The sequence below is a fragment of the Sciurus carolinensis genome, chromosome 5 (assembly GCF_902686445.1).
Source record: "Sciurus carolinensis chromosome 5, mSciCar1.2, whole genome shotgun sequence".
NCBI classification, from domain to species: Eukaryota; Metazoa; Chordata; class Mammalia; order Rodentia; family Sciuridae; genus Sciurus; species Sciurus carolinensis.
In genome coordinates this window covers 120,198,403-120,225,433 of record NC_062217.1, presented here as the reverse complement: position 1 = coordinate 120,225,433, position 27,031 = coordinate 120,198,403, and the positions used below count along the sequence as shown (strand labels likewise).

General features: G+C 37.4%; 1 protein-coding gene across 1 annotated transcript in view; it reads left to right on the top strand.

Moving 5' to 3' along the window:
• Window positions 1–27,031, top strand: part of Dna2 (DNA replication helicase/nuclease 2) — a 43,362-nt gene extending 16,331 nt beyond the window's left edge. The window contains 18 exon segments of the mRNA XM_047553824.1: window positions 1,157–1,212; window positions 1,215–1,301; window positions 1,304–1,349; window positions 5,091–5,178; window positions 5,180–5,293; window positions 5,295–5,323; window positions 8,037–8,153; window positions 8,231–8,340; window positions 8,829–8,938; window positions 9,654–9,723; window positions 9,726–9,877; window positions 18,986–19,179; window positions 19,754–19,843; window positions 19,932–20,136; window positions 22,345–22,434; window positions 23,108–23,290; window positions 25,053–25,199; window positions 26,044–27,031. Coding sequence (XP_047409780.1) covers window positions 1,157–1,212; window positions 1,215–1,301; window positions 1,304–1,349; window positions 5,091–5,178; window positions 5,180–5,293; window positions 5,295–5,323; window positions 8,037–8,153; window positions 8,231–8,340; window positions 8,829–8,938; window positions 9,654–9,723; window positions 9,726–9,877; window positions 18,986–19,179; window positions 19,754–19,843; window positions 19,932–20,136; window positions 22,345–22,434; window positions 23,108–23,290; window positions 25,053–25,199; window positions 26,044–26,112 — 1,957 coding nt within the window. The 3' untranslated portion in view covers window positions 26,113–27,031.

Below are 27,031 nucleotides of genomic sequence, written 5' to 3'. Positions count from 1 at the left end.
TTGCTAAGGTTGTGCAGGCTGGTTTTGAATTTGTGATCCTCTTCCCTCAGCCTGAGATTATTGGAATGGGCATAAGTTTTCTTAAAAGATAGTTTCAAGAAGGCTTCCATTTCTTTTGCTATTTTAATCTCAGACCTTTTGTAGTTGCACATAGGGAAACCAGTTCTTCCAGATGGACAGTTTGGCATGATCCATTCCGTTTGCATATGGCTATTTTTGTTTAAATGATAATTTATTAGCTGTTATTTGAACAGCCATATGGCCTTCATAGGCTAGTTGAAAATTTGAAGGACACAAAAAAGTAGTTAAATGTAAATATAGACAAAGAAACAAGGTCAAACCAGAGCCAAAATTTTAATTCAGCCTGAAATTCATATGAAGTACTTTTAAAAATATTGTATCAATGTGTCCCTTAGTGGGAGAGGACTGTATGGGATGTCTGGGACTATAATACAACCCAGTTTATTTGAAATTTTTTGTTTTATTCTCAGTATTTTGTATGCTATCCTTTAACATACTTGTTTCTATATAAAATGTTTTAACTTAATAGTAAGGAAAATTGAATCTACAATTGATTCTCCATATTTTTAAATTGACTTCCTTATGTCACAGAGCTGGGTGTACAAATTTTGTGGTTTCAGGAAATGAAGTTGTATATGAATTCTCATATAACCAAAACATATATGAGAATGAAGACTAGAGTATACCAACTTGACTTTGCTGTTTGGGGATAGTCATTGAGGAAAAAATAATGCAATAATGAATATCTTACACATTTTGTTTTGTGAACAACCACATGTCAGCTGGGTGTAGTGACTTATACCTGTAATCCCCCGGAACTTGGGAGGAGAAGCAGGAGGATTACAAGTTCAAGGCCTTCCTTGTCAATTTAGCAAACCTTTTCTCAAAAATTTAAAAGGGGCTAGAGATGTATGAAGCTCAGTGGTAAATCAACCCCCAGTACCAAAAAACAAAAAAAGCCACATCAAATATTCAAATGACATTTATTAAATATTCAAGTGACTTTTAATGAAAGTTAGGGGCTGTGTTTGTGAGTTATGATGGTTACGTGTATACTTACTTTAGAAAAACTTCATTTCATAGCCAACCAGTGAAATATTGTATATGTAATTCTAACTTGGAACTTCATATTTAGAGCAGTTGAACAACAGATGGATGATAGTTCAATCCCAGTGGTTATGTTGTCCAGAATAAAGAAGAAACCTGGCATCTGAAGCTCACACACCTCGAGTATTTCAGCCTTTGGTATCTGATGTTAACCCTGGAGTCACAATCAAAAGATACAGAAAGAATCACCAAAATATCTGGTTAAGACCTGCTTCAGAAATGTAAGTGGTCCATTTAATGAGTAAAGTGTCATTAATTTGTATTAACTAGGGTGGGATATAGACTTCATGACAAATACAGATTATGTAGCATGTTAAGATATGTGATTTCACTTGTTCATAACAACTCCAGATGTCAGTGATTAATTGCTAAGTAGATCCTCATTTCTGCATATGCTATGTGCTGTAATCATTGTTAGTTTTATGTATATGTGGATAGATATTGATATAATTCTTTTTTTGGGTGGATCAAACACAAGGCCTCCTATATGCTAGGCAACAAGTGCTCTACCACTGAGGTACACCTCTAGCACAGTCATTTATTTTCTTAAGTTAAATATAGGGAATGGGGTTGTGGCACAGTGATCGAGGGCTTGCCTAGCATGTGTGAGGCACTGGGTTCGATCCTCAGTACCACATAGAAATAAATAAAGGTCCATCGACAACTTAAAAAAAAATAATAATAATAATAAAAATAAGTTAAACATGACTCAAGAAATCTTTTTTGTAACCTGGCACACATCTGTAATCCCAGGAACTTGGTAGGTTGAGGCAGGAGGACCACAAGTTCCAAGCTGGCCCTAAGCAACTTTGCAAGGCCCTGCCTCAAAATAAAAAAATCAAAAAGACTAAGATGTAACTCCGTGGTCAAGCACCCCTGCGTTCAATCCCTGGTACCAAAAAATAAATATAAATTTTTTAAAAATGAAAGAAATTTTATTATTTATTTATTTATTTTTGCCTCATCCTCAGTCCTTTTTATATTTTACTTAAGAGATAGGGTCTCACTAAGTTGCTTAGGCTGACTTTGAACTTGGGTTCTTCTTATCTCAGCTTCCTGAGTTACTGGGATTACAGGCTGATGCCACCATACCTGGCAAGAAATTTTTAAAATTATTTTTTAATTATTTTCATCAGTGATACCAATATAAACTTGAGCACATCTTTTTTTAATTTTTTATTTTTTTAGTTGTAGAGAGACACAATACCTTTATTTTATTTATTTATTTTCATGTGGTGCTGAGGATCCAACCCAGTGCCTCATACATGCTAGGCAAATCCTCTACCACTGAGCCATAGCCCCAGCCACAGCCCAAACTTGAGTATATCTTAAGGTGAATTATTACATATTGGTAAATTGCAAACTGCTTTTTTACTTCATTTTTTTTTTGTTTTTGTTTTTAGATTGGGTCTCACCACATTACCCAGGCTAGCCTCAAACACTCAATCTTCTTACCCTGGCTTCCTGAGTAGCTGGGATTACGGGCCTGTGACATACCCAGTTTTTTAAGTTTTTACATACTAGTGTTTTACAAGTGTATATTTTCTATTTTGATGTAGATTCACATTTTGTGAAGGTCTATCTCATTTTCTTTGTGGTGTTCATTTTTTTCCCTGATTTATCTATATAAAGGATAAATTATTAGGATTTTTTATATCTTCGCATAGTATTTTTCTATAAGTGAAATTTAGTTGCATTAATTCCAGTTTTGTTTTTCTAGAATAAGTTGATAATAGTGTGACTTTAGAAATAATTGAATCTTTGTTTCCCTAATATTAGACTTTAATTTAGAAAACATTATAGTGGAGAAAGTTTATATTGCTGTAGATTGCATAAGTATAACAAATATGTTAAGCATACATGCCAACATGTTTGAGGTTGTGTAGTATTTAATAGTAGTGTCTGAGAGGTTGTAAATGCTAAATACTTATTTCTGAGAGGTAGTGGAATTGGCCTTTGCCTCCTGCTCTCACAGCCATTGCAGTGCATTGAGCTCCATAGAGACAGTGCCTGGGCATTAAGAGCCGGCACTGGGCGGCTCTGTGCCTCACTGAGGAAGAACAACTAAATATGGACAAAGGAGATCCTAAGAAGCCGAGAGGCAAAATGTCATCACATGCATTCTTTGTGACCCAGACACTTCAGTCAGCTTTTCAGAGTTTTCTAAGATGTGCTCAGAAAGGTGGAAGACATCTGCTAAAGAGAAAGGAAAATTCGAAGACCTGGCAAAGTCGGACAAGGATGTTATGAAAGAGAAATGAAACCTATATCCCTCCTAAGGGGAGACAAAAAGAAGTTCAAGGATCCCAGTGCACCCCAGAGGCCTCCGTCGGCCTTCTTGTTCTGTTCTGAGTATCACCCCAAAATCAAAGGAGAACATCCTGGCCTGTCCATTGGTGATGTTGCAAAGACACTGGGAGAGATATGGAACGACACTGCTGCAGATGATAAGCAGACTCATGAAAAGAAAGCTGCTGAACTGAAGGAAAATACAAAAAGGATATTACTGCCTATGGAGCTAAAGGAAAACCAGATGCAGCAAAAAACAGGAGTTGTCAAGGCTGACAAAAGCAAGAAAAGGAAGAGGAGGAAGAGGATGAGGAGGAAGAGGAAGATGAAGAGGAAGATGATGATGTATATGTTGGTTCTACTGCAGTTTTTCTTTTCTTGTCTGTAAAGCATTTAATCCCCCTATACACAACTCACTTCTTTTCAAGAAAAAAATTGAAATGTAAGACTGGGTAAGATTTTTTTTTTTTTTTTTTTGAGTGCTGGGGATCGAACCCAGGGCCTTGTGCTTACTGAGCTATCTCCCCAGCCCCTAAGATTTGTTTTAAACTGTACAGTGTCTTATTTTATATAGTTAACACACTACCAAATGTGTCTTTAGATAGCCCTGTCTGTGGTATTTTCAATAGCCACTAACCTTGCCTGGTACAGTATGGGGCTTGTAAATTGGTATGGAAATTGAAAGCAGGTTCTTACTGGTGCATAGCACAAATTAGTTATACATGGGGATGGTAGTTTTTCCTCTTCAGTTGTCTCTGATGCAGCTTATATGAAATAATTGTTGTTCTGTTAACTGTATACCACTCTAATTGAAAAAAAAAAAGTTGCAACTGTTTTGTTGACTTTCTGAATGCTTCTAAGTAAATATAATTTTTTTATTAAAAAAATAGTAGTGGAATTATCAACTTGCTTGTTATTTATTTATATATTTATTTATTTATTTATGGTTTAGGAATTGAACCCAGGGTGTTTAACCACGGAGCAACATTCCAAGTACTGCTTCCACCACCCATCTTTTTTTTTTTTTTTTTTTAACTTTTGAGACAGAGTTGCACTAAGTTGCTAAGGCTCGTCTCAATCTTGGGATCCCCCTGTTTCAGCCTCCTGAGTCATAAGCATGCACTCCCATTCCCAGTGCATGTCATTATTTTAAATAGCAATGTATAAATCCTCTTATAAATACTAAAGGAAATAAGTTATTCCTTTCTTCACATTTAGTTCAGGAGATTATTATGGTTTGTCTTCTGTAATGTTATATTTATCAGCTCAGGATGTGGGGGTACTGATGTATTGATCAAGGATCCATGTGCCAATAAACACCTTGTTCAGAACACCTTGTTCCCAATCTGTGGGTGGAACAAGGAGGGGTGATAGATCATTTAAAAACAAGTGGAAGGTCAGGGGAGAAAGCTCAGTGGTAAACCTTGCCTGGCGTGCATGAGGCCCTGGGTTCAATCCCTATCACCAAATAAAAATGAACAACAACAAAGATTTTTTTAAAAACCGAGGGAATGTTTACTTAGTCTTTCTATCACATTATTGTAGATTGCGAAAGATATAAAAAGGACAGACTCAGCATTAGTTTTCAGAGGCCAGGTGAAGAAAAGTGTAGAAAAGTACAAACAGTACTTATCTGATGTAAATGGAAGCTTTTTCTTTTTTCTCTTTCATAGGGAGGAGAGTGGCAACTGCATTGGAAACCTGATCAGAACAGAACATGTAAAGAGAGTTTGTGATGGACAGTATTTACATAATTTCCAACGTAAAAAAGGGTGCCATGCCTGTCACAAACCTAATGGCAGGTGACAGAATTATTTTAAGTGGAGAAGAGAGAACACTGTTTGCTTTGTCTAGAGGATATGTGAAGGAGATTAACCATGACAACAGTAACTTGTTTATTAGACAGGTAATGAAATACTACTTTTTTGATAATAGCTTATTGATAGGTAATTCATGCAGTTAAAGTGTACAGTTTCGTGGTTTTTCATATATTCAAAGAATCATAGCTGGGCACAGTGGTGCAGGCTTATAATCCCAGCTACTCGGGAAGATGAGGCAGGAGGATCTTAAGTTCCAGGTCAGCCTCAGCAACTTGGCAAGACTGTCTCAGAATAAAATTTAAAAGGCTGAGGATATTGCTTTGTGGTGGAATACTTGCCTAGCATAGTTCGGGTTCTATACCCAGTAATGCCATGAAAAAATTAAGAGTTGTACAACTATCACCACAGTTAGTTTCAGAACATTTTCATAACCCCCAAAAGAACCTCAGCAGTCACTCTGTACCCCTGCTTCCCTTCAACTTTCCGCTGCCAGGCAACTACTAGCCTACTCTATGTATCTATAAATTGACCTCTTATGAACCTTTCAAGTTAATGTGGTCTCTATGCAGCTGATTTTTGTCATTTAACATATTGATTCTCAGATTCATCGTTTTGTAGCAGGTACCAGTATTTATTTTTTGGGGAGTGGGTACTGGAGATTGAACTCAGGGGCACTCAACCATAAGCCACATCCTCAGCCTTACTTCGTATTTTATTTAGAGGCAGGGTCTCACTGAGTTACTTAGTGCCTTGCTTTTGGTGAGGCTGGCTTTGAATTCTCAATCCTCCTGCCTCAGCCTCCCCAGCTGCTGGGATTACAGGTGTGCACCACTGTGCCCAGCTCATTTTTTTTAAACTTTTTTTTGTTGTTGCAGATGGACACAATATCTTTATGTTTATTTTTATGTGGTGCTGAGGATCAAACCCAGCATGTGTGGGAGGCAAGTGCTCTACCACTAAGCCACAGCCCTGGCCCTCGCTTTTTTTTTTTTAATGAGGTAGAATTCATACAACATAAAATTGATTATTAACCTTTTTTTGTACTGGGGATAGAATTCAGGGCCTCTCAAATGCTAAATAAGCTCTCTACCTCTGAACGATATCCCCAACCCTTTTTATTTTTGATTTCCAGATAGGGTCACACTAAGTTGCTGAGGCTGACCTTGAACTTTGGATCCTCCTGCCTCAGCCTCCTGAGTATATGGGATTACAAGTATGTGACGCTGTGCCAAGCTGTATTTTCAATGTAGTATGTTAAGTGCTTGAATTGATAAGAACACAGAAGAAAGGCATTTAACCCAATTTTAGGAGGCTCAGGAATGCTTTTTGAAAAAGTTAATTCTGGATCTTGATCTCGTGGATTAATAAATTAGCCTAGTGAAGTAATGGGAAAAAGCATACAGAAGCCCAAGCAAACACTACACAAAGCCATTATCCTATGATATATATAGTATCACATGGAGTTGTCAGGGGAATGCAGGTAGTTATTTCTGGAATGTAAATATAAGAAGGGAATGATTGGAGAGGTCAGGTCAGAGAGATTTAATATACTGTGTTCAGAAGTTTTTATTATTTGATGTATTATTGAAGTGTTTATTTATTTATTTTGTTTTTGTTTTTGTTTTTTGGTAGGAATTGAACCTAGGGACACTTAACCACTGAGCCACAGCCCTGGCTCTTATTTATTTATTTATTTATTCATTCTTGGTTCTGGGGATTGAACCCAGGGTCTTGTGCATGCAAAGGAAACACTCTACCAACTGGGCTATATCCCCAGTCCTGATTTTGTATTTTGAGACAAGATCTGCTAAGTTCCTTAGGGCCCTCGCTAAATTGCTGAGGCTGGCTTTGAACTTGTGATCTTCCTGCTTCAGCCTCCAGAGTTGCTGGGGTACACCACCATGCCCGGCTTTTATTGAAGGGTTTTAAAGAATACATGGTAATTGATCTTGCATTTCCTTGTGAATGCATTGTGGAGATTTGAATTAATTAACACAAGCAAAATGAAAGAGAAACCAGGAAGATATTGTAGTGACCCAGGCTAGAGGTGATAAAGGCCAAAGTTGCATTGACAGAGGGGACATAGTGACTTTGATGAACTCGAAAGTAAAATTGGCAGGTAGTCAGATACTGATTAGGTATGGGGCTGGAAAGAGAGTGAGGGAGAGGGCAGGTCAATGCAGCAGTGGATACAAGTGCTAAGATCCCATCCAGAGGAGAGGCTCAGGTTCAGCAGGGATGAAAAGTTCCATTTTATATATTGAACTTCTGTAGCCTGGGTTTTAGCCAGGAGAGATCTTGGTGCCTGCAAATATTCAAACCTAAAGTTTGGACAGTCTGAAGGAAAACCATAAGAGCAGCACAGTGGACCAGGGAAGGGACTCTAGGCATGGCAGGGTTTAGGGAGCAGATAGAGGAGTGGGAAGAAGTGTCAGGAAGGAGACCTATCCTTCAGGCTGGAGGAAGGAGGAGCCAGGGGCTCACAACCTTCTGGAGATGCTGAGTTTGCGTTAGATTGTAGGGTCAAGGGGATTTTCAGCAAATGTCACAGGTTACTGGTTATTGATTGCTTTGACCTTGATGTCTTATACCCTTCCTTTCTCTGCTTTCTTGCCAGTCATGTCCTCATGTTGTCTTTGACTGGCAAGTGTGAATGAGGGGTTGTAACCTTTTGTTGTTACGTTAGCCATTTTAATAGTTATTTTAGCTTATCAACTCTTTTAGCAGATAGCAGTTTATTTCTTATATAGACCATGTAAAAATGAAAAACATTCATGTATATTTGTTCTGCTGTTTTAGGAACTTGTCAGTATTTGCAGAATCAACTCTGTTCAGAATAGACCAAGAAGAAAAAAATTGTGATATAGACACCCCTTTAGGAAATCTTTCTAAATTGATGGAAAACACTAATGCCAGGTTGTAACAATGAATAAATCTGAATTTCTCCCCACTTTTCTGAGGAATATTACTAAAAGTATGGATCTCCTTTTCAGCAAAAAACTTCGAGATTTAATCATTGACTTTCGTGAACCTCAGTTTATACCCTACCTCAGTTCTGTTCTTCCACATGATGCAAAGGATACAGTTGCCAGCATTCTAAAGGGTATGCTATAATCAGCACTTTGGTTAATTTTTCTTGGTTTTACTTATACCAAGAAATAGTCTAATTTCTTGATTGATTTCTCTTGGAATTCTAGATAGAGGCTTTTTGGAAGTAGTTTGTGTATATCCTTAATAGTCGCCATAATAAGACTGGGTTTAGTGGGTACATCTGTGATCCAACAACTAGGGAGGCTGAGGTAGGAGGACCACAGTTCAAGGTCAACCTCAGTAATTTTGCAACACTCTAGGCAACTTAGTGAGACCCTGTCTGAAAATAAAAAGCGCTGCGGATGTGGCTTTGTGGTTAAGTGTCCCTGGGTTCAATCCCTGGTACCAAAAGGAAAAAAAAAAGTTACCAACTCTTTTTTTAACTTTGAAAAGATATATTTAAGAACAAATTCAGATTGAGACTCCTTTTCTAATAAATTAGTGAATTTATTCCCTGAAATTTAATACCCTTTTTCTTGTTACTTTTTATTTTAAATGTAGGTTTGAATAAACCTCAGAGACAAGCAATGAAAAAGGTTCTTCTTTCAAAAGACTATACCCTCATTGTGGGTATGCCTGGGACAGGAAAAACAACTACAATATGTACTCTTGTAAGGTTATTATTATTTTGTTTAGAACCTAGATATTGGGCTGTGGGTATAGCTCCGCTGGTAGAGTGCTTGCCTTGCAAACACAAGTCCCTGGGTTCAATCCCCAGCACTGCAAAAAGAAAAAAAAAAAAAGTTAGAACCTAGATATTTATATCAGCTTCTCAATTCAGAATTTGATATCAAAATGGCTGAACTTTAATTCAGAATATTTTATTTCAAATCAGCTTTTTAGAATGATGTGAGAAATAACAAAACTAAATTGTCAATAGAATCCTGTTTCAGACTTCTTGCATTTAGAATTTTTAAGATCTTTTTCAATTGGTGTATGATATGTCAGTGTTTTCCTTTTCCTTTACAAATGGTGAATTATACAAAAAAGGTCGAAATCGATTTTCTTGGATTTTTTTTCATGTCGTTAAATTTTTAAGCAGTTTTAGAGTAATCATAATGATGGCAGCAAATATTTATTGGTTGACAACTGTGTGCCACATACAGTTAAAGTTTACATATATTCAGTTTTATATTATATTATTAATAACATATAGTAATAATGCCATAAAATTTTTTAAAATATTTTGGCCCTATAAATTTTTAAAGTTACTTGACTTAGTTCTCACTTATACTTCCTATTTAGCTCTCTTATTCTGTGTAAAAATATAAGCATGTTAAAAATTACCTGGAATGAAAAGTAATGCTCATTTTCTTTCTTTATTAGGTAAGAATCCTCTATGCCTGTGGTTTTAGTGTTTTGTTGACCAGCTATACACACTCTGCTGTTGACAATATACTTTGAAGTTAGCCAAGTTTCAAATAGGATTTTTGCGTTTGGGTCAGACTCAAAAGGTTCATCCAGATATCCAGAAATTTACAGAGGAAGAAATTTGTCGATCAAAGTCCATTAAATCCTTAGCGCTTCTAGAAGAACTTTACAGCAGTCAAGTAAGTACAATTACTATATAATACTGATGGTAATTTCTATGGCAGGAATGAAGGGAGAAATGATAGTGGGATGTTAAGTCACATTGACCAGATTTACATGTGATTAATTATATATGTGTCACAGGGCAAGTATATTAATGTATAGTTCATTGTTTCTTACAGAACTGAAATGAGATTTTTGACTCATTTCATTTTTGGCTTCTTCTTCTAGATTAAATATCCTAGAAAACAGTATAATAATCAGGATTTTTTAGTGAGTTCAAATCAGAGGTAATGATACTTAAGTCTTGTGATGAGTATTTAGATTTTTTTTTGGTAGAGAATGTAAGTGTTATTTTACTTTATTATTTAATATGTGTTTTTACTGGGAAGTCTTAATTGATATTTTTGTCTTTAAAAATCAAGGGGCTAGGGAGATAGCTCAGTCAGTAGAGTGCTTGCCTTGTAAGCACAAGACCCTGGGTTCGATCCCCAGCACCCAAAAAAAATAAATAAATAAAAAATCAGTTAAAATTATCCTGGCATGGTAGCCAGCCTCAACAACTTAGTAGGACTTTAAGCAACTTAGCGAGACCTTGTCTCAAAAAATAAAGGGGGGGCGGTGATCCAAGATGGTGGACTAGAGGGTGACTGCATCTCCTGTTGCTTCAGAACCCAGGATTCAAGAAGGGGAGGCATTGAGAGACTCAGACTAAAATAGAGCCTTAGGGTGAGTCTCCCCCACCAGGTAAAGCTCGGCCCAGGTGGCAGGCCCAGATAGGGGCGACTTCTCAGAGCAAGGCAGGGCAACTAGAGTCTTCCCCAGGTAGCCCTGCTCCCTCCAGCGGTGGGCTTCTCCCACATGGCCAGCTTCTTGGAGCAGGCCCCCCAGTGAGAGCCTTTCTGCACAGAACCAGCTCCGAGTCCTGGAGCCAGCAGCAAGCTACGGCCCATAGGCAGCTTCAGGGACCAGGACAAGGCAGCCAGGGACTTCCCCAAGCAGCCCTGCTCCCTCCAGCGGCAGGCTCCTTTCACGACCAGCTTCTCGGAGCAGACCGCCCAGTGAGAGCCTTTCCGCACAGAGCCAGCTCCAAGCCCGGGAACCAGTAGCGGGCTAGGGGCAGCTTTCTTCAGAAGCACTGCATTCTCAAGTTCCTCCAAGACTTCAGGCTACTGAAGGCCGGGAGGTGATATACTGGAAATCTTCAGGGACACTATAAGCCAGGGACACAATAGAGGAAATCTGCAATATCTCAGAGTCCCACTGACATCTGACCAATATGAGAAAACAAGGGAAGAAAATGTCCCAAACAAACCTAGATACTATATCAATAAAACCCAATGACAGCAGCAGAAGAAATGTCAGAAAGGGAGTTCAGAATGTACATAATTAAAACAATCAGGGAAGCAAACGAGGAGATAAAAGAGCAAATGCAGGCATTGAAGGAGGAGATGAAAGAGCAAATGCAGGCATTAAATGATCACACCAATCAACAGTTAAAAGAGCAAATACGGGAAGCAAGAGATCATTTCAATAAAGAGTTAGAGATACTGAAAAAAAAAAACAAACAGAAATCCTTGAAATGAAGGAAACAATAAACCAAGTTAAAAACTCCATAGAAAGCATAACCAATAGGACAGAACACCTGGAAGACAGAACCTCAGACATTGAAGACAAATTATTTAATCTTGAAAACAAAGTTGACCAAACAGAGAAGATGGTAAGAAATCATGAACAGAATCTACAAGAATTATGGGATATCATGAAAAGGCCAAATTTAAGAATTATTGGGATTGAGGAAGGCTTAGAGAAACACACCAAAGGAATGAACAATCTATTCAATGAAATAATATCAGAAAATTTCCCAAGCCTGAAGAATGAAATGGAAAACCAAGTACAAGAGGCTTATAGGACTCCAAACATACAAAATTACAACAGACCCACACCAAGGCACATTATTATGAAAATACCTAACATACAAAATAAAGACAGAATTTTAAAGGCGCGAGAGAAAAGAATCAAATTAATTCAGGGGGAAACCAATAAGAATATCAGCAGATTTTTCAGTCCAGACCCTAAAAGTTAGAAGGGCCTGGAACAACATTTACCAAGCCCTGAAAGAAAACGGATGCCAACCAAGAATCTTATACCCAGCAAAACTTACTTTCAGATTTGACGACGAATTAAGATCCTTCCATGAGAAACAAAAGCTAAACAAATTTACAAAAAGAAAGCCTGCATTACAGAACATTCTCAGCAAAATATTCCATGAGGAAGAGATGAAAAACAACGATGCAAATCAGCAATGGGAGGAGCTAGCCTAAAGGAATAGCCAAATAAAGGAGAAACCAAATCATGTCAAAAAGCAAAAATGAGTCAAATGGCTGGGAATACAAATCATATCACAATAATAACCCTGAATGTTAATGACCCGAACTCATCAATCAAAAGACATAGACTGGCAGATTGGATTAAAAAGAAAAAATCGAACAATATGCTGCCTGCAAGAGACTCATCTCATAGAAAGAGATACCCATAGACTAAAGGTGAAAGGATGGGAAAAAACATACCATGCACATGGACACAGCAAAAAAGCTGGAGTATCCATCCTCATTTCAGATAATGTGGACTTCAAGCCAAAACTAGTCAGAAGGGATAAAGAGGACATTACATACTGCTTAAGGGAAGCATAAATCAGCAAGACATAACAATCATAAATATCTATGCCCTGAACATTGGCTCATCCATGTATGTCAAACAAATCCTTCTTCATTCCAGAAATCAAATAGACCACAACACAATAATACTAGGTGATTTTAACACACCTCTCTCGCCATTGGATAGATCCTCCAAACAAAAATTGAATAAAGAAACCATAGATCTCAATAACACAATCAACAATTTAGACTTAACGGACATATATAGAATATACCATCCAACAAAGAACGAATACACTTTCTTCTCAGCAGCACATGGATCCTTCTCTAAAGTAGACCATATTTTATGCCACAAAGCTACTGTTAGCAAATACAAGAAGATAGAGATACTACCTTGTATTCTATCAGATCATAATGGATTGAAATTAGAAATAAATGACAGAATAAAAAACAGAAACTTCTCCAATACCTGGAGATTAAATAATATGCTATTATATGATGAATGAATAACAGAAGACATCAGGAGGGAAATAAAAAAATTCTTAGAATTAAATGAGAACAAAGACACATCATATCAAAATCTCTGGGACACTATGAAAGCAGTACTTAGAGGAAGATTTATTTCATGGGGTGCATTCAACAAAAGAAGTAGAAATCAACAAATAAACAACTTAACACTACAGCTCAAAGCCCTAGAAAAAGAACAGACCAACACCAAAAGTAGTAGAAGACAGGAAATAGTTAAAATCAGAGCCAAAATCAACGAAATTGAAACAAAAGAAACAATCGGAAAAATTAACAAAATAAATAGTTGGTTCTTTGAAAAAAATAAACAAAATTGATAAACCCTTAGCCACACTAACAAAGAGAAAGAGGGAGAAAACTCAAATTACTAAAATTTGGAATGAACAAGGAAATATCACAACAGACACAAGTGAAATACAAAATTAGAAGCTATTTTGAAAATCTGTACTCCAACAAAACAGAAAACCTCAAAGACATCAACAAGTTTTTAGAGACATATGAATTACCTAAACTGAACGAGGAGGATATACACAACTTAAGTAAATCAATTTCAAGCAATGAAATAGAAGAGGTCATCAAAAGCCTACCAACAAAGAAAAGTCCGGGACCAGGTGGGTTCTCAACCGAATTCTACAAAACCTTTAAAGAAGAGCTCATTTCAATACTCCTCAAAGTATTCCATGAAATAGAAGAGGAGGGAACCCTCCCAAACTCATTCTATGAAGCCAAACCTAAACCAGACAAAGACACATCGAGGAAAGAAAATTTCAGACCAATATTCGTAATGAACATTGACGCAAAAATTCTCAACAAAATTTTAGCAAATCGCATCCAAAAATATATTAAAAAGATAGTGCAACCACGATCAAGTGGGTTTTATCCCAGGGATGCAAGGTTGGTTCAACATCCGGAAATCAATAAATGTCATTCACCATATCAACAGACTTAAAGTTAAGAATCACATGATTATTTCGATAGATGCAGAAAAAGCATTCGATAAAATACAGCATCTCTTCATGCTGAAAACACTAGAAAAAATTGGGGTAGTGGGAACATTCCTTAACATTGTAAAGGCCATCTACGCTAAGCCCATGGCCAATATCATTCTAAATGGTGAAAAACTGAAAGCATTCCCCCTAAAAACTGGAACAAGGCAGGGATGCCCTCTTTCACCACTTCTATTCAACATCGTCCTTGAAACTCTAGCCAGAGCAATTAGACAAACCAAAGAAATTAAAGGGATATGAATTGGAAAAGAAGAACTCAAACTATCCCTGTTCGCTGATGACATGATTATATATTTAGAGGAACCAGGAAATTCCACCAGAAAACTTTTAGAACTCATAAGTGAATTCAGTAAAGTAGCAGGTTACAAGATCAATGCTCATAAATCCAATGCATTTTTATACATAAGTGATGAATCTTCAGAAAGAGAAATTAGGAAAACTACCCCATTCACAATAGCATCGAAAAAAATAAAATACTTGGGAATCAATCTCACAAAAGAGGTGAAAGACCTCTACAATGAGAACTACAGAACACTAAAGAAAGAAATTAAGGAAAACCTTAGAAGATGGAAAGACCTCCCATGTTCTTAGATAGGCAAAATTAATATTGTCAAAATGGCCATACTACCTAAAGTGCTATACAGATTCAATGCAATTCCAATTAAAATCCCAATGATATACCTTACAGAAATAGAGCAAGCAATTATGAAATTCATCTGGAAGAATAAAAAACCCAGAATAGCTAAAGCAATCCTCAGTAGAAAGAGCGAAGCAGGGGTATTGCAATACCAGATCTTCAACTCTACTACAAAGCAATAGTAACAAAAATGGCATGGGATTGGTACCAAAATAGACAGGTAGATCAGTGGTACAGAATAGAGGACATGGACACAAACCCAAATAAATACAATTTTCTCATACTAGACAAAGGGTCCAAAAATATGCAATGGAGAAAAGATAGCCTCTTCAACAAATGGTGCTGAGAAAACTGGAAAACCATATGCAACAGAATGAAATTAAACCCCTATCTCTCACCCTGCACAAAACTCAACTCAAAATGGATCAAGGACCTTGGAATCAGACTAGAGACCCTGCATCTTATAGAAGAAGAAGTAGGTCCAAATCTTCAACTTGTTGGCTTAGGATCAGACTTCCTTAACAGGACTCCCATAGCACAAGAAATAAAAGCAAGAATCAACAACTGGGATAGGTTCAAACTAAAAAGCTTTCTCTTAGCAAAGGAAACTATCAGTAATGTGAAGAGAAGAGCCTACAGAGTGGGAGAATATCTTTGCCACTCATACTTCAGATAGAGCGCTAATTTTCAGAATATATAAGGAACTCAAAAAACTCTACACGAAGAATACAAATAATCCAATCAACAAATGGGCTAAGGAAATGGACACTTCACAGAAGAAGATGTACAAGCAATCAATAGATATATGAAAAAATGTTCACCATCTTTAGTAATAAGAGAAATGCAAATCAAAACTACCCTAAGATTCTATCTCACCCCAATTAGAATGGTGATTATCAAGAACATAAGCAACAATAGGTGTTGGCGAGTATGTGGGGGAAAAGGTACACTCATACATTGCTGGTGGGGTTGCAAATTGGTGCAGCCACTCTGGAAAGCAGTATGGAGATTCCTCAGAAAGCTTGGAATGGAACCACCATTTGACCCAGCTATCCCACTCCTTGGCCTATACCCAAAGGACTTAAAATCAGCATACTACAGAGATGCAGCCACATCAGTGTTCATTGCTGCTCAATTCACCATAACCAGATTGTGGAACCAACCTAGATGTCCTTCAATTGATGAATGGATAAAGAAACTGTGGCATATATATACAATGGAATATTACTCCGCCATAAAGAATGATAAAATTATGGCATTTGCAGGCAAATGGATGAAATTGGAGAATATCATGCATGCTAAGTGAGATAAGCCAATCTCAAAAAACTAAAGGACGAATGATCTCGCTGATAAGCGGATGAGGACATATAATGGGGAGTGGGAGGGGTTAGCGTTAGGATTAGGGTTAGGTTTAGGATTAGGGTTAAGGATGGTGGTAAGAATGGAGGAAGGAAGGACTGTATTGAGGGAAAAGAAGGGTGGGAAGGGTGGGGGGGGAGGGAAAAAAAAAACCCAGAATGAAACAACCAACATTACTGTATGTAAATTTATGATTACACAAATGGTGTATGCCTTGACTCCATGCAGAAACAGAGAAACAACATGTATCCCATTTGTTTACAATAAAAAAAAACATACAACATAAAAATAAATAAATAAATAAAAGGGCTGGGAATGTGGCTCAGTGGTAAAGTGCCCCTGGGTTCAATTCCTAGTACCTCCCCCCCCCAAAAAAAATTAATCACAAGTGTAATTTTTGTCTTTAGATTAGTTTCGACTCCTTTGTCTAATACTAATTACAGTTTTACCTAAATCAATGGCAGTTACTGATAAATTTGAAGTGACTAAGATGCAAGCATGATTGACTGTGTGGGTATGTTGCTTGAAATTGAACTTAGGGCCTTACCAATGCTAGACAAGTGCTCTACCATTGAACTACATCCCCAGATCCCCTGATTGACTTTTTAAGTTAGAAGTTAGAATTTGTATTTTGAGGGCTGGGGTTATATCTTGAGCACCTGCCTAGCATTAGCATTAATGAGTACCTGGGTTCAGTCACAGCACCACAAGAAAACAAACTTTGTATTTTGAGCTAATTATTGATTCACATATAGTTGCAAGAAATAGATACAGTGCACCGTTTATCCAGTGGTAATGTCTTGCAGTTCTGTACCATGTAACTAGGTTCTTGACATCGACAAGGTTCTTGACATTGATAACAGTTGATGTTCTGTTACCACAGGGATCCCTTGTGTTGGTCTTTTATAACTACACCCTTTTCTCTCCTGCCCCATTCTCCCTAAGTCCGACAGCCACTAATCTGTTCTTCATTTCTGACAGTTTTTTCATTTTTATGAATGTTATATCAATGGAGTCATACAGTATACAACCTTTTGGGGTTGGCATTTTTTACTCTGCCTGTTGTCTGGATATTCACCTAGATTGCTGTGCAGATTAATAGTTTGTTCCTTTTTTTGTTGAGTATTATTCCATATTGTGTTCACCTATCCACCACTGTAAGTCTGGTGGTTTCTGGCGTTTTTTTGTTTGTTTGTTTGTTTGTTTTTGTTTTTTTGGTTCCAGGAATTGAACCCAGGTGTGTTTAACCACTGAGCCACATCCCTAGCCCTTTTTGTATTTACTTTGAGACAGGGTCTCACTGAGTTGCATAGGGCCTTGCTGAATTGTTGAGGCTGGCTTTGAACTTTTGATCCTCCTGCCTCAGCCTCCTGAGCCCAGCTGCTGGGATTACAGGCCTGTGCCACTGCACCCAGCCATATGATGTTTTGATACATATATACATTCTGTAATGTTCAAATCAGGGTAAACATATCTTTTATATTTTATTTTTTTAATTTTTTGTGGTGCTGGGGATTGAACCTAGGGCCTTGTGCTTGCAAGATAAGCACTCTACCACATGAGCTGTATCCCCAGCCCTTAGCCTTTTTATTTTTTATTTAAAGACAGGGTCTTGCTAAGTTGCGTAGGGTCTCAATAAATTGCTAAGACTGTCTTTAAATTTGCGATCTTCCTGCCTCAGCCTCCCAAGCTGCTGGGATTACGGCATGTGCGACCGTGCCCTGCCATTCTGCCAATCTCTTTTTTTTGGGGGTGGGTAGGTACCAGAGATTGAACTCAGTGGCACTTGACCTCTGAGCCACATCCCCAGCCCGATTTTGTATTTTATTTAGAGACAGGTCTCACTGAGTTGCTTAGCTCCTCACTTTTGCTGAGGCAGGCTTTAAACTTGAGATCCTCTTACCTCAGCCTCCCGAGCTGCTGGGATTATAGTCATGGGCCGCTGTGCCTGGCTTCACTTACTGCATTTTCAGTTCTAAAATTTCCTTTGGTTCTTTTTATCGTTGTTTCTTTGCTGAGTCTTCCTATTTTTTCACTAGGTTTAAGATTTCCTGGTTCTAGTTATAATGAGTGTTTTGATTGAAACTTGAGCATGTTGCCATTTGTTGCTGAAGCGGTCTGTTTGAGCTGGCTTGCTCTGTGCTGCTCTGGTAGCAGGGGAAGTCGTGCTGCCTCATTACTTCAGTGGGAGTGGAAATGCAGACCCCCCAACGCCCCCCCCCCAGCCTTCTTTGGGGTGAGTGGTGGGGGGAGTTTGGCTCCCTGTGTGGTCTCTACTGATTGCAGAGGTGAATGACCTGATGCATGCACGGCATCCAGTACCACCCAGTGGTTACTAGGGTGCCTTGTTACAGCCTGGAGAGGGCTGGAGTCTAGACTACCTTTTCCTGGCATCAGTAGAAATGGGCTGTGGTTGTTGGTTTTTTCCCCTCTCTGTGATAATTGGCTAGTATGTGTGTACAGTTCTATCCGCTATGCTTTCCCTTTCTTTTGTTTTTATTTTCAGTGCTGAAGATCACATCTAGGGCCCTGCGCCTTTTAGGCAGGTGCTCTTTCACTGAGTTACATCTCTGGCCCACGTCCCAGGCTTTAGATGTACTTTGTGGGAAGAATAAGGAAAAGTACTCCATCCTCCCAGAATAAAGTCCTGGTGGACATTTTTAAAGAAATTTACTAACTTATTATCTCTTAAATGTTTTCAGATGGGAACATCTAAGGAAACATCTAAGTGTCTGAAAATTTACTTGATTTTTTTGTTTGTAGAAAAAAATTAAAAGCAACTTTTACATGCTACAAATGCTTCAGAATTAAATATTGGAGAATTCTTGCTGCTAGGGGCCAAAAAAATTGTTTTTGATCTTTTAATTTAAAAAATGGGAAAAACCAAACTGCCTTTCTTTTACATACTAAATGACTTAATCTATTTTCTTCATTTGTTTTCAGCTTATAGTTGCAACAACATGTATGGGAATAAGCCATCCAGTATTTTCCCGTAGAACCTTTGATTTTTGTATTGTGGATGAAGCATCTCAAATTAGCCAACCAGTTTGCCTGGGACCACTTTTTTTTGCTCAGAGATTCGTGTTGGTTGGGGATCATCAGCAGCTTCCTCCTCTGGTGCTAAACCGTGAAGCAAGGTAGGCAGGTATTTAAATTTTGTCGTGTTTTGGTATGATAGAGGTAGGCTCTCCCTGTGTTGTCCAGGCCGGCCTCTGACTTCTGGCCTCAAGTAATCCTCCTGCCTTAGCATCCCAAATAGCTGGGGACTACAGGCTCATACTACCATACCAACTTTTTAAAGTTTTATTTATTTATTTATTGGGAGTGGGAACAGAGAGTGATCCCAGGGGCACTTAACCACTGAGCTACATTTCAGCCACCCCCCCCCTTTTTTTTTTATTTATATATAGTGCTGAGAATCGAACCCAGTGCCTCACACATGCTAGGCAAGTGCTCTACCACTGAGCCACGACCCCAGCCCTGTTCTCACCCCTTTTTATTTTTTATTTAGAGACAGGATCTCACTGAATTGCTTAGGGTCTCACTAAGTTGCTGAGGCTGACTTTGAACTCTCCATCCTCCTACCTCAGCCTCCCAAGCTACTGGGGTTACAGATATGCACTATTTTGCCCAGCTTTAAATTTTAATTTTAAACTGGATTCTGTTTAAGGGACAATATTAGTATACTGAATTTGATCTTTTTTTTGACAGTGCTCTTGGCATGAGTGAAAGCTTATTCAAGAGGCTGGAGCAGAATCAAAATGCTGTTGTACAGTTAACCGTGCAGTACAGAATGAACAGGTATTTATAACAGTTTCAGCAATAAGTGGTTTTAATGTATACATTTTCATGTACCAAAACTTAAAATTGTTTTTTGTAACTCTTTTAGTAAAATTATGTCCCTAAGTAATAAGCTGACCTATGAAGGAAAGCTGGAGTGTGGATCAGAGAAAGTGGCCAATGCAGTGATAAACCTACCTAACTTTAAAGATGTAAAGCTGGAACTGGAATTCTATGCTGATTATTCTGATAATCCTTGGCTGATTGGAGTATTTGAGCCAAACAATCCTGTTTGTTTTCTTAATACAGAAAAGGTAAAAAAAAATTTTTTTCTTGAATTTTATTGCTTTTGTCCTGTTATTTATTTATTGTAATTGTAGATGAACACAATACCTTTATTTTATTTTATTTATTTTTATGTGGTGCTGAGGATTGAACCCAGTGCCTCACACGTGCGAGGCAGGTGCTATACCTCTGAGCCACAACCCTGGCCCTTGTCCTATTATTTAAATTTCTCAGTTTCTATTTAGTGTGTTTCTTTAGAGCTTCTTGATAGAAAGGCAAAACTAAGAGTCTTTTCTTTCTATAGGCCCAAAGGAGATTTATTTTGGGCCTATAGAAGGAGGAGGAGATTTATTTTGGGGGTTGATAGATGTCAAAATTAATCATTAATCATTTTGTTGGAGGGGCGGTTTGAACCAAAGGCACTTAACGAATGAGCCACATCCCTAGCCCTTTTTATTTTGAGAGAGGGTCTTGCTAAGTTGCTTAAGGCCTCAAGAAGTTGCTGAGACTGTCTTTGAACTCTCAACCCTCCTGCATCAGCCTCTTGAACCTCTGGGATTACAGGTGTGTGCCACTATCCCTGACTTGTTTTTTTTTTTTTTTTTTTTTTTTTTTTTTTTAATAGTTTTAGATTTAGATGGACACAATACCTTTATTTAATTTATATATATGTGGTGCTGAGAATCGAACCCAGTGCCTCACTTGTGCTAGGCAAGCGCTGTGCTACTAAGCTGCAACCCCAGTCCCCTGGCTTGTTTTATTTATTCACTTATTTATTTAATTTTGCAGTGCCAGTGATTGAACCCATGTGCAGGGCAAGTACTCTACCCCTGAGCTACATGCCCGTCTACCCCTGTTTTATATAATGCTTCTCAATATTAAGTTGTAAGTTCAAATGAAAGTATAGTAACCAGTTATATATATGAATACTCCTCTAAAATAATTGTCTTTTGGGCTGGGATGTGGCTGAGTGGTACAGCACTATTTCAACATGTGTGGGGTCCTGGATTTAATCCCTAACACCCCCAAAATAATACTTGTCTTTTTACTAAGTCAGGTTGTCAGCCTGTTAAAAATAGTGGCTTGCCAGGAGGATTCCAAGTTCATAGCCTCAGCAACTTAACGAGACCCTCAGCAATTTAATGATACCCTGATTCAAAATAAAGAATGAAAAGGGCTGGGGATGTGGCTCGGTGATTAAGCATGCCTGGATTCAATCCCCAGTACCAAAAATTTAAAAATAAATAAAAGAGATGAAACAAAGTAATCGAGGTTGCATAGAGATAGTGTAGGAGTAAAGTATTCCTTAGAGAATTTTATCAGGTTTGGTAGAGCCTAGGACCATTATCTGTTCCATTATGTGTATAAAAGGGAGCAAAAAAATGTAAAGAACACTGATACTAGAACCAGGTCTAAGTTTGAATCTTGGGTCAGGATCTGTTTTGAGACCTTGGGTAGATTACTGTCTTGTCTGCCTTTGATTCCTATAAAAGGGAAGGTAATAGAGTAAATTATGTGAAACCCAATGTACAGTCAGCCTTCCTAGAGATTCTAGTCTGAACTGTACGGCATGTTCAGGTTGAGTTGCCCTCATGTTCCTTTTTGAAAGTGCTCGTAATCTTTTTTTTGAATACTAGGGATTGAACTCAGGGGCATTTGAACACTGAACTACTGAGCCACATCCCCAGCCCTATTTTGTATTTTATTTAGAGGTAGGTCTCACTGAGTTGCTTAGGGCCTTGCTGAGTTGTTAAGGCTGGCTTTGAACTTGGAATCCTCCTGCTCAGCCTCCAGAGCTGCTGGGATTACAGGTGTGCGCCATATTCATTTTTATTGATTTTTTTTTCACCTTCAACTTCAATACTATTTCTCCTGTCTCCAAACCATACTAGTAGAGTTTCTTTCTTTCTTTTTTTTTTTTATTGTAAACAAATGGGATACATGTTGTTTCTCTGTTTGTACATGGAGTCAAGGCATACCATTTGTGTAATCGTAAATTTACATAGGATAATATTGTTTGATTCATTGTTATTTTTTCCCTACGTCCCACCCCTCCCACCCCTCTTTTCCCTCTATACAGTCCTTCCTTCCTCCATTCTTGCCCCCCTCCCTAACCCTAACCTAACCCTAACACTGACCCCTTGCACCCTAGTGGAGTTTCTATAGCTACCGGCACACTTAAGTATTCTTAACTTTAGAGATTGTATTATAAGTGAACTACATATTTTTTTACTTAGGTTCCAGCACCTGAACAAGTTGAAAAAGGTGGTGTGAGCAATGTAACAGAAGCCAAACTCATAGTTTTTCTGACCTCGATGTTTATTAAGGTAATTTAGAATTTTTAAGACTAATCAATATTAAGGAGCAGAATAAGCAGCTGTAATTAGGCTGTAGGAAACTTAAGATCTAGTGTCAACCCTTGTTAACATAGAAGGACTGAAGCCCAATTGTTTTTGTTTTATTTTGAGAAAATTAATCTAAGGTGTGTGTGTGTGTGTGTGTGTGTGTGTGTGTGTGTGTGTGTTTTCTGGTGCTGGGGATTGAACCCAGGGCCTTGTGCTTGCAAGGCAAACACTCTACCAACTGAGCTATATCCCCAACCTAAGATGTGTTTTTTAATAAGGACTTTTGGGTTTTCCACTTAGGATCATTTTGTAATGTCAGATGATTCTAATTTTGTCACTACTGTGCTGTAGTTAATATGATTGGGCATTGGGATCTTTTTACGTTGGGGTGGGTTTTCTGTGTGCTGTTCTTTTGTGTGGCAACTTTTTAGTGGCCTATAAGCCATTATCCTGCATGGATCTCTAAAAACCGCAGGAGTGGTGGGAAGTATGGATGTAGACTTATAGCCAATTCAGTAATTGTATTTACTCCTTGAAATGGGAATATCTGTTAAACATCAGTTGAGTCCATAATGTAGACATTGATAAATTTAATAAAGCTTAAGAAATTGAAAGTCAGGATTCTTCATTTAAAATTGCGTCCTTTTTTGTTTAGGCTGGATGTAATCCCTCGGATATTGGTATCATTGCACCATACAGGCAGCAATTAAAGGTCATCAACAATTTGTTGGTACATTCTTTTGTTGGGATGGTTGAAGTTAATACAGTAGATAAATACCAAGGAAGAGACAAAAGAATCATCCTAGTGTCTTTTGTTAGAAGTAATAAAGATGGAACCGTAAGTTGATTGTATTTGCTACTGACTCATTTGGGGAATCAGCCAATCTGTTGAGCCTATCTGTCGGATCTTTCTCTTTTTTTTTTCATTTTGGGTCCAGGACCTGTGTGTGCTAGGCAAGTGCTCCACCACTGAGCTACACCCCTAGCACTCTCCTTTTTAAATTGTAGTTTAAAAAGTGAAAAACAAAAACCAAAAAACAAAACATGAAACTTACCTTTTAACCTTTCTTTTTTTTTTTTGAGAGGAGGTGTGCTTTACCACTGAGTTACATCCCTTTTTATTTGTTTTTTAAATTTTGAGACTGTGTTTCCATAAATTGCTTAGTGCCTCACTCAGTTATTTAGGGCCTTGCTCAATTGCTGAGGCTAGCCTTGAACTTGCAGTCCTCCTGCCTGTTATCCCCTGGGATTATATACCACAGTGCCCAAGTTCCCTTTTTATTTTGAAACAGGATCTTCCTACTTTGCCCATTCTGGTCTTAAACTTGAGATCCTCCTGCCTCTTTTTAGTAAAAAAAAAACTCTGTACTCATGAAGAACTTTCCATTATACCCCGCTTCAGTCCATTCTACCCTCTGTCTCTGAATTTGACTTTTGTGGGTATAAGAGAAATCAACCAGAATTTGTCTTTTTGTGACTAGCTTATTTGACTTGTGTTCATCCATGTTGTAGCATATGTCAGTATTTCCCTTCTTTTTAAGGCCTAGAAGTTTCTATTGTCTATAGGTACCATATTTTATTTATCCATGGATGTACATTTGGGTTGCTTCCACCTCTCAACTATTATGTTTGAGACTTTTTTTTTCTTTTTTTTTTTTTAATTGGCATTGGGCATTGAACCAGGGGTACTTTACCATCCTTTTTTGTTTTGAGACAGGGTCTCACTAAGTTGTCCAGGCTGGCCTAGAATTTGCGATGTTCCTGCCTCAGCCTCCTGAGTTTCTGGGATCATAGTCTGCACCACTACTCATGGCTAGGCATTTTAAACATAGAACCTTCTTCATATATATTTATATATATATATATATATGTGTATATATATATATATATTATTTAGTTATAGATGGACACAATACCTTTATTTTATTTATTTTTATGTGGTGCTGAGGATCGAACCCAGTGCCCCACGAGGGAGCACTGGGGATATAGGTCAGTGGTTGAGTGCCCCTGGATTCAATTCCCAGTAACAACAACAACAAAAAATACTACTGCTCATCCACTCAATTCTTATATCACAGATACTCACTTTTTTTAGTTTTCTTTTTGTTTGTTTGCAATCTTATAGATAATATTCTGGACTTTGCTTTTTCCACTTAAAATATGTTAGGAATCTTTCCATGCAAGTACACAAAGGGGAGTTTTATTTTTTGTTTCGTAGTTACCAATGTATAGACATGTCATATTTAACTACTCCTGAGTATTTTCACAATTTTTATTACTATTACAATAATGCTGCGGTGAGTGGAGATAACTTTAGTCCTTGATTTTTGTTATATGTAATTAATATTTATAAAATGTGGCTAGAATATCACAACATAAAATATTTGAAATTGACAAGTTTTTCTAGCTGCCTAGAATTATAATTATGTTGATGAATCTTTTTTATAACTTATATTTTAAAAGTAGGGAAGTAATTCAAGATAAACTAAGTTCTTTGTCAAAACAAATATGTAGTATAAGAAAACTCAAATAATTTTAAATTACTTACTATTTTTTTTTTTCTCTTTTTTCCCTTCCCTCCTAAATTACTTATTTTACAGCTTGGTGAACTCTTGAAAGATTGGCGACGTCTTAATGTTGCTATAACCAGAGCCAAACATAAACTGATTCTCTTGGGATGTGTGCCCTCACTGAAGCGCTACCCACCTTTGGAGAAGTTATTTTGTCATCTAAACTCAGAAAAATTAATATCCTTTTTATTATGTATATGGTCACATTTGATTGTGCTATTGTGAATACTTTATTTATGTCTTTGTATAAATTAAAACTAAAAGTCATGTTTTGCATGGGCATATTTCAAAGATCTGATTTGGCAAAGGAAAGAGTGTTACAGGAAGTCATGTTAAGCCAGTAATGAGGTGATGGAGAGGAATAGTTTCTGAATTGAGAAAGAGAAAAAAGGAACATAATCCATTGCCCTACAACTAGCAAGTGCAGGAAAATGGGTTATCCCTTTTAGTTCTGCCACCCCAAATTTATGACCTTGTTTTTAATTCAAGATTAAAATATTACATTAAAAAACTGAGCCAGGTGTGGTGGCAAACACCTGTATTCCCAGCAACTTGGGAGGCTGAGGCAGGAGGATTGCAAGTTTAAGGCCAGCCTCAGCAACTTAGCAAGGCCCTAAGCAACTTGGCAAGATTGTCTCAAAACAAAAAATAAAAAAGGGCTAAGGATGTTGCTCAGTGGTTAATCTCTGGTACCAAAAAACCAACCAAACAAACAAAAAACCTAACTGAAAAATCATTCCATTATTTTTTACTTTATTATTATTATTTACTACTGAGGATTGGACCTAGGGCTTCATGCATGTTAGGCAAGCACTCCACCACTGAACTCCATCCCTTACCTTATTTGACAGTCTTAGATTAAGATATAAAAATCTTACTGCTTCAGTATATAAGCTTCCATAGAATACCATAAGATCTTGACATTTCTTTGTAGTAAACCAAATTGCAAAATGTGAAATGTCATGAATGTTTTTGTGTACTTTCATATTATGTTAAATGTATCTTCCTTAACTTGTTTTACATCATTGATCTTCCATCAAGAGAGCATGAAAGTCTCTGTCACATATTGAATGATTTTCAAACAGAATAAAACACTGTTTTCCTTGTCTTTTGATATTTGAACATTGTCACTTGGCTCGTGTTTAAGATTCATAATTTAGCTTTGCTGTAAAAGCAGTGTTTGGTTAAACTGTGAAAATGACTTTTATCCAAAGGGGGATACAGTGTGTACAGTGTGCAGAGTTCCAGTTTTTGTTTTCTGTTTTCTGTATTCCTGTTTAATCTTGTTAACATAAAATTCTTCTACCATACAAAATTGAACACTATTTTTTTTTTCAGTACAGATGTGCTCCAAACTTCACAAAGTCTAAATTTATAGGTATGATAAATGCATTTTTGTATGACTTAGAAAAAGAGTTCGACAAATTTTTTACCAACTTTAAAGATGGATTAGTTTTTGGATCTAAGCTTTACATTTGTAAGTCTAAGATTTTAGGACTAATTTGATTTTATAGATTCAATCATAAGAATTGTATCTGAAAGGAGCTGAACACAGTGACACATACCTTTAATCCCAGCAATTTGGAAGACTGAGGCAGGAGAATCTCAGGTTCAAGGCCAGCCTTGGCAGCTCAATGAGACCCTGTCTCAAAATGAAAAGGTTGGGGGTATAGTTCAGTGGTATAGTGCCCAAGGGTTCAATCTCCCCACCCCCAGTACCACACACACAAAAAGGTATAATCCTTGTTTTCAGTTATTCATGTTTGTTTACCTCTTTGGGGACATTCCTTAGTTTTCCCTTTTTGTATAAAGGTATTTTGTGAAACAAAGTTACCTCAAAGTGATTAATTGTATATGTGATGACGGATTTTAACCACAGGGTATCCATCTTCTGGAGGAAAAATCTTTCATTCTATTGAGTATTTTTTTTTTTAATGAATGTTAGATATGTTAAAAATTAATTGCTTCTACCTTTGAAATTTTTATTTAATAAATTGTTTTCTACTGAT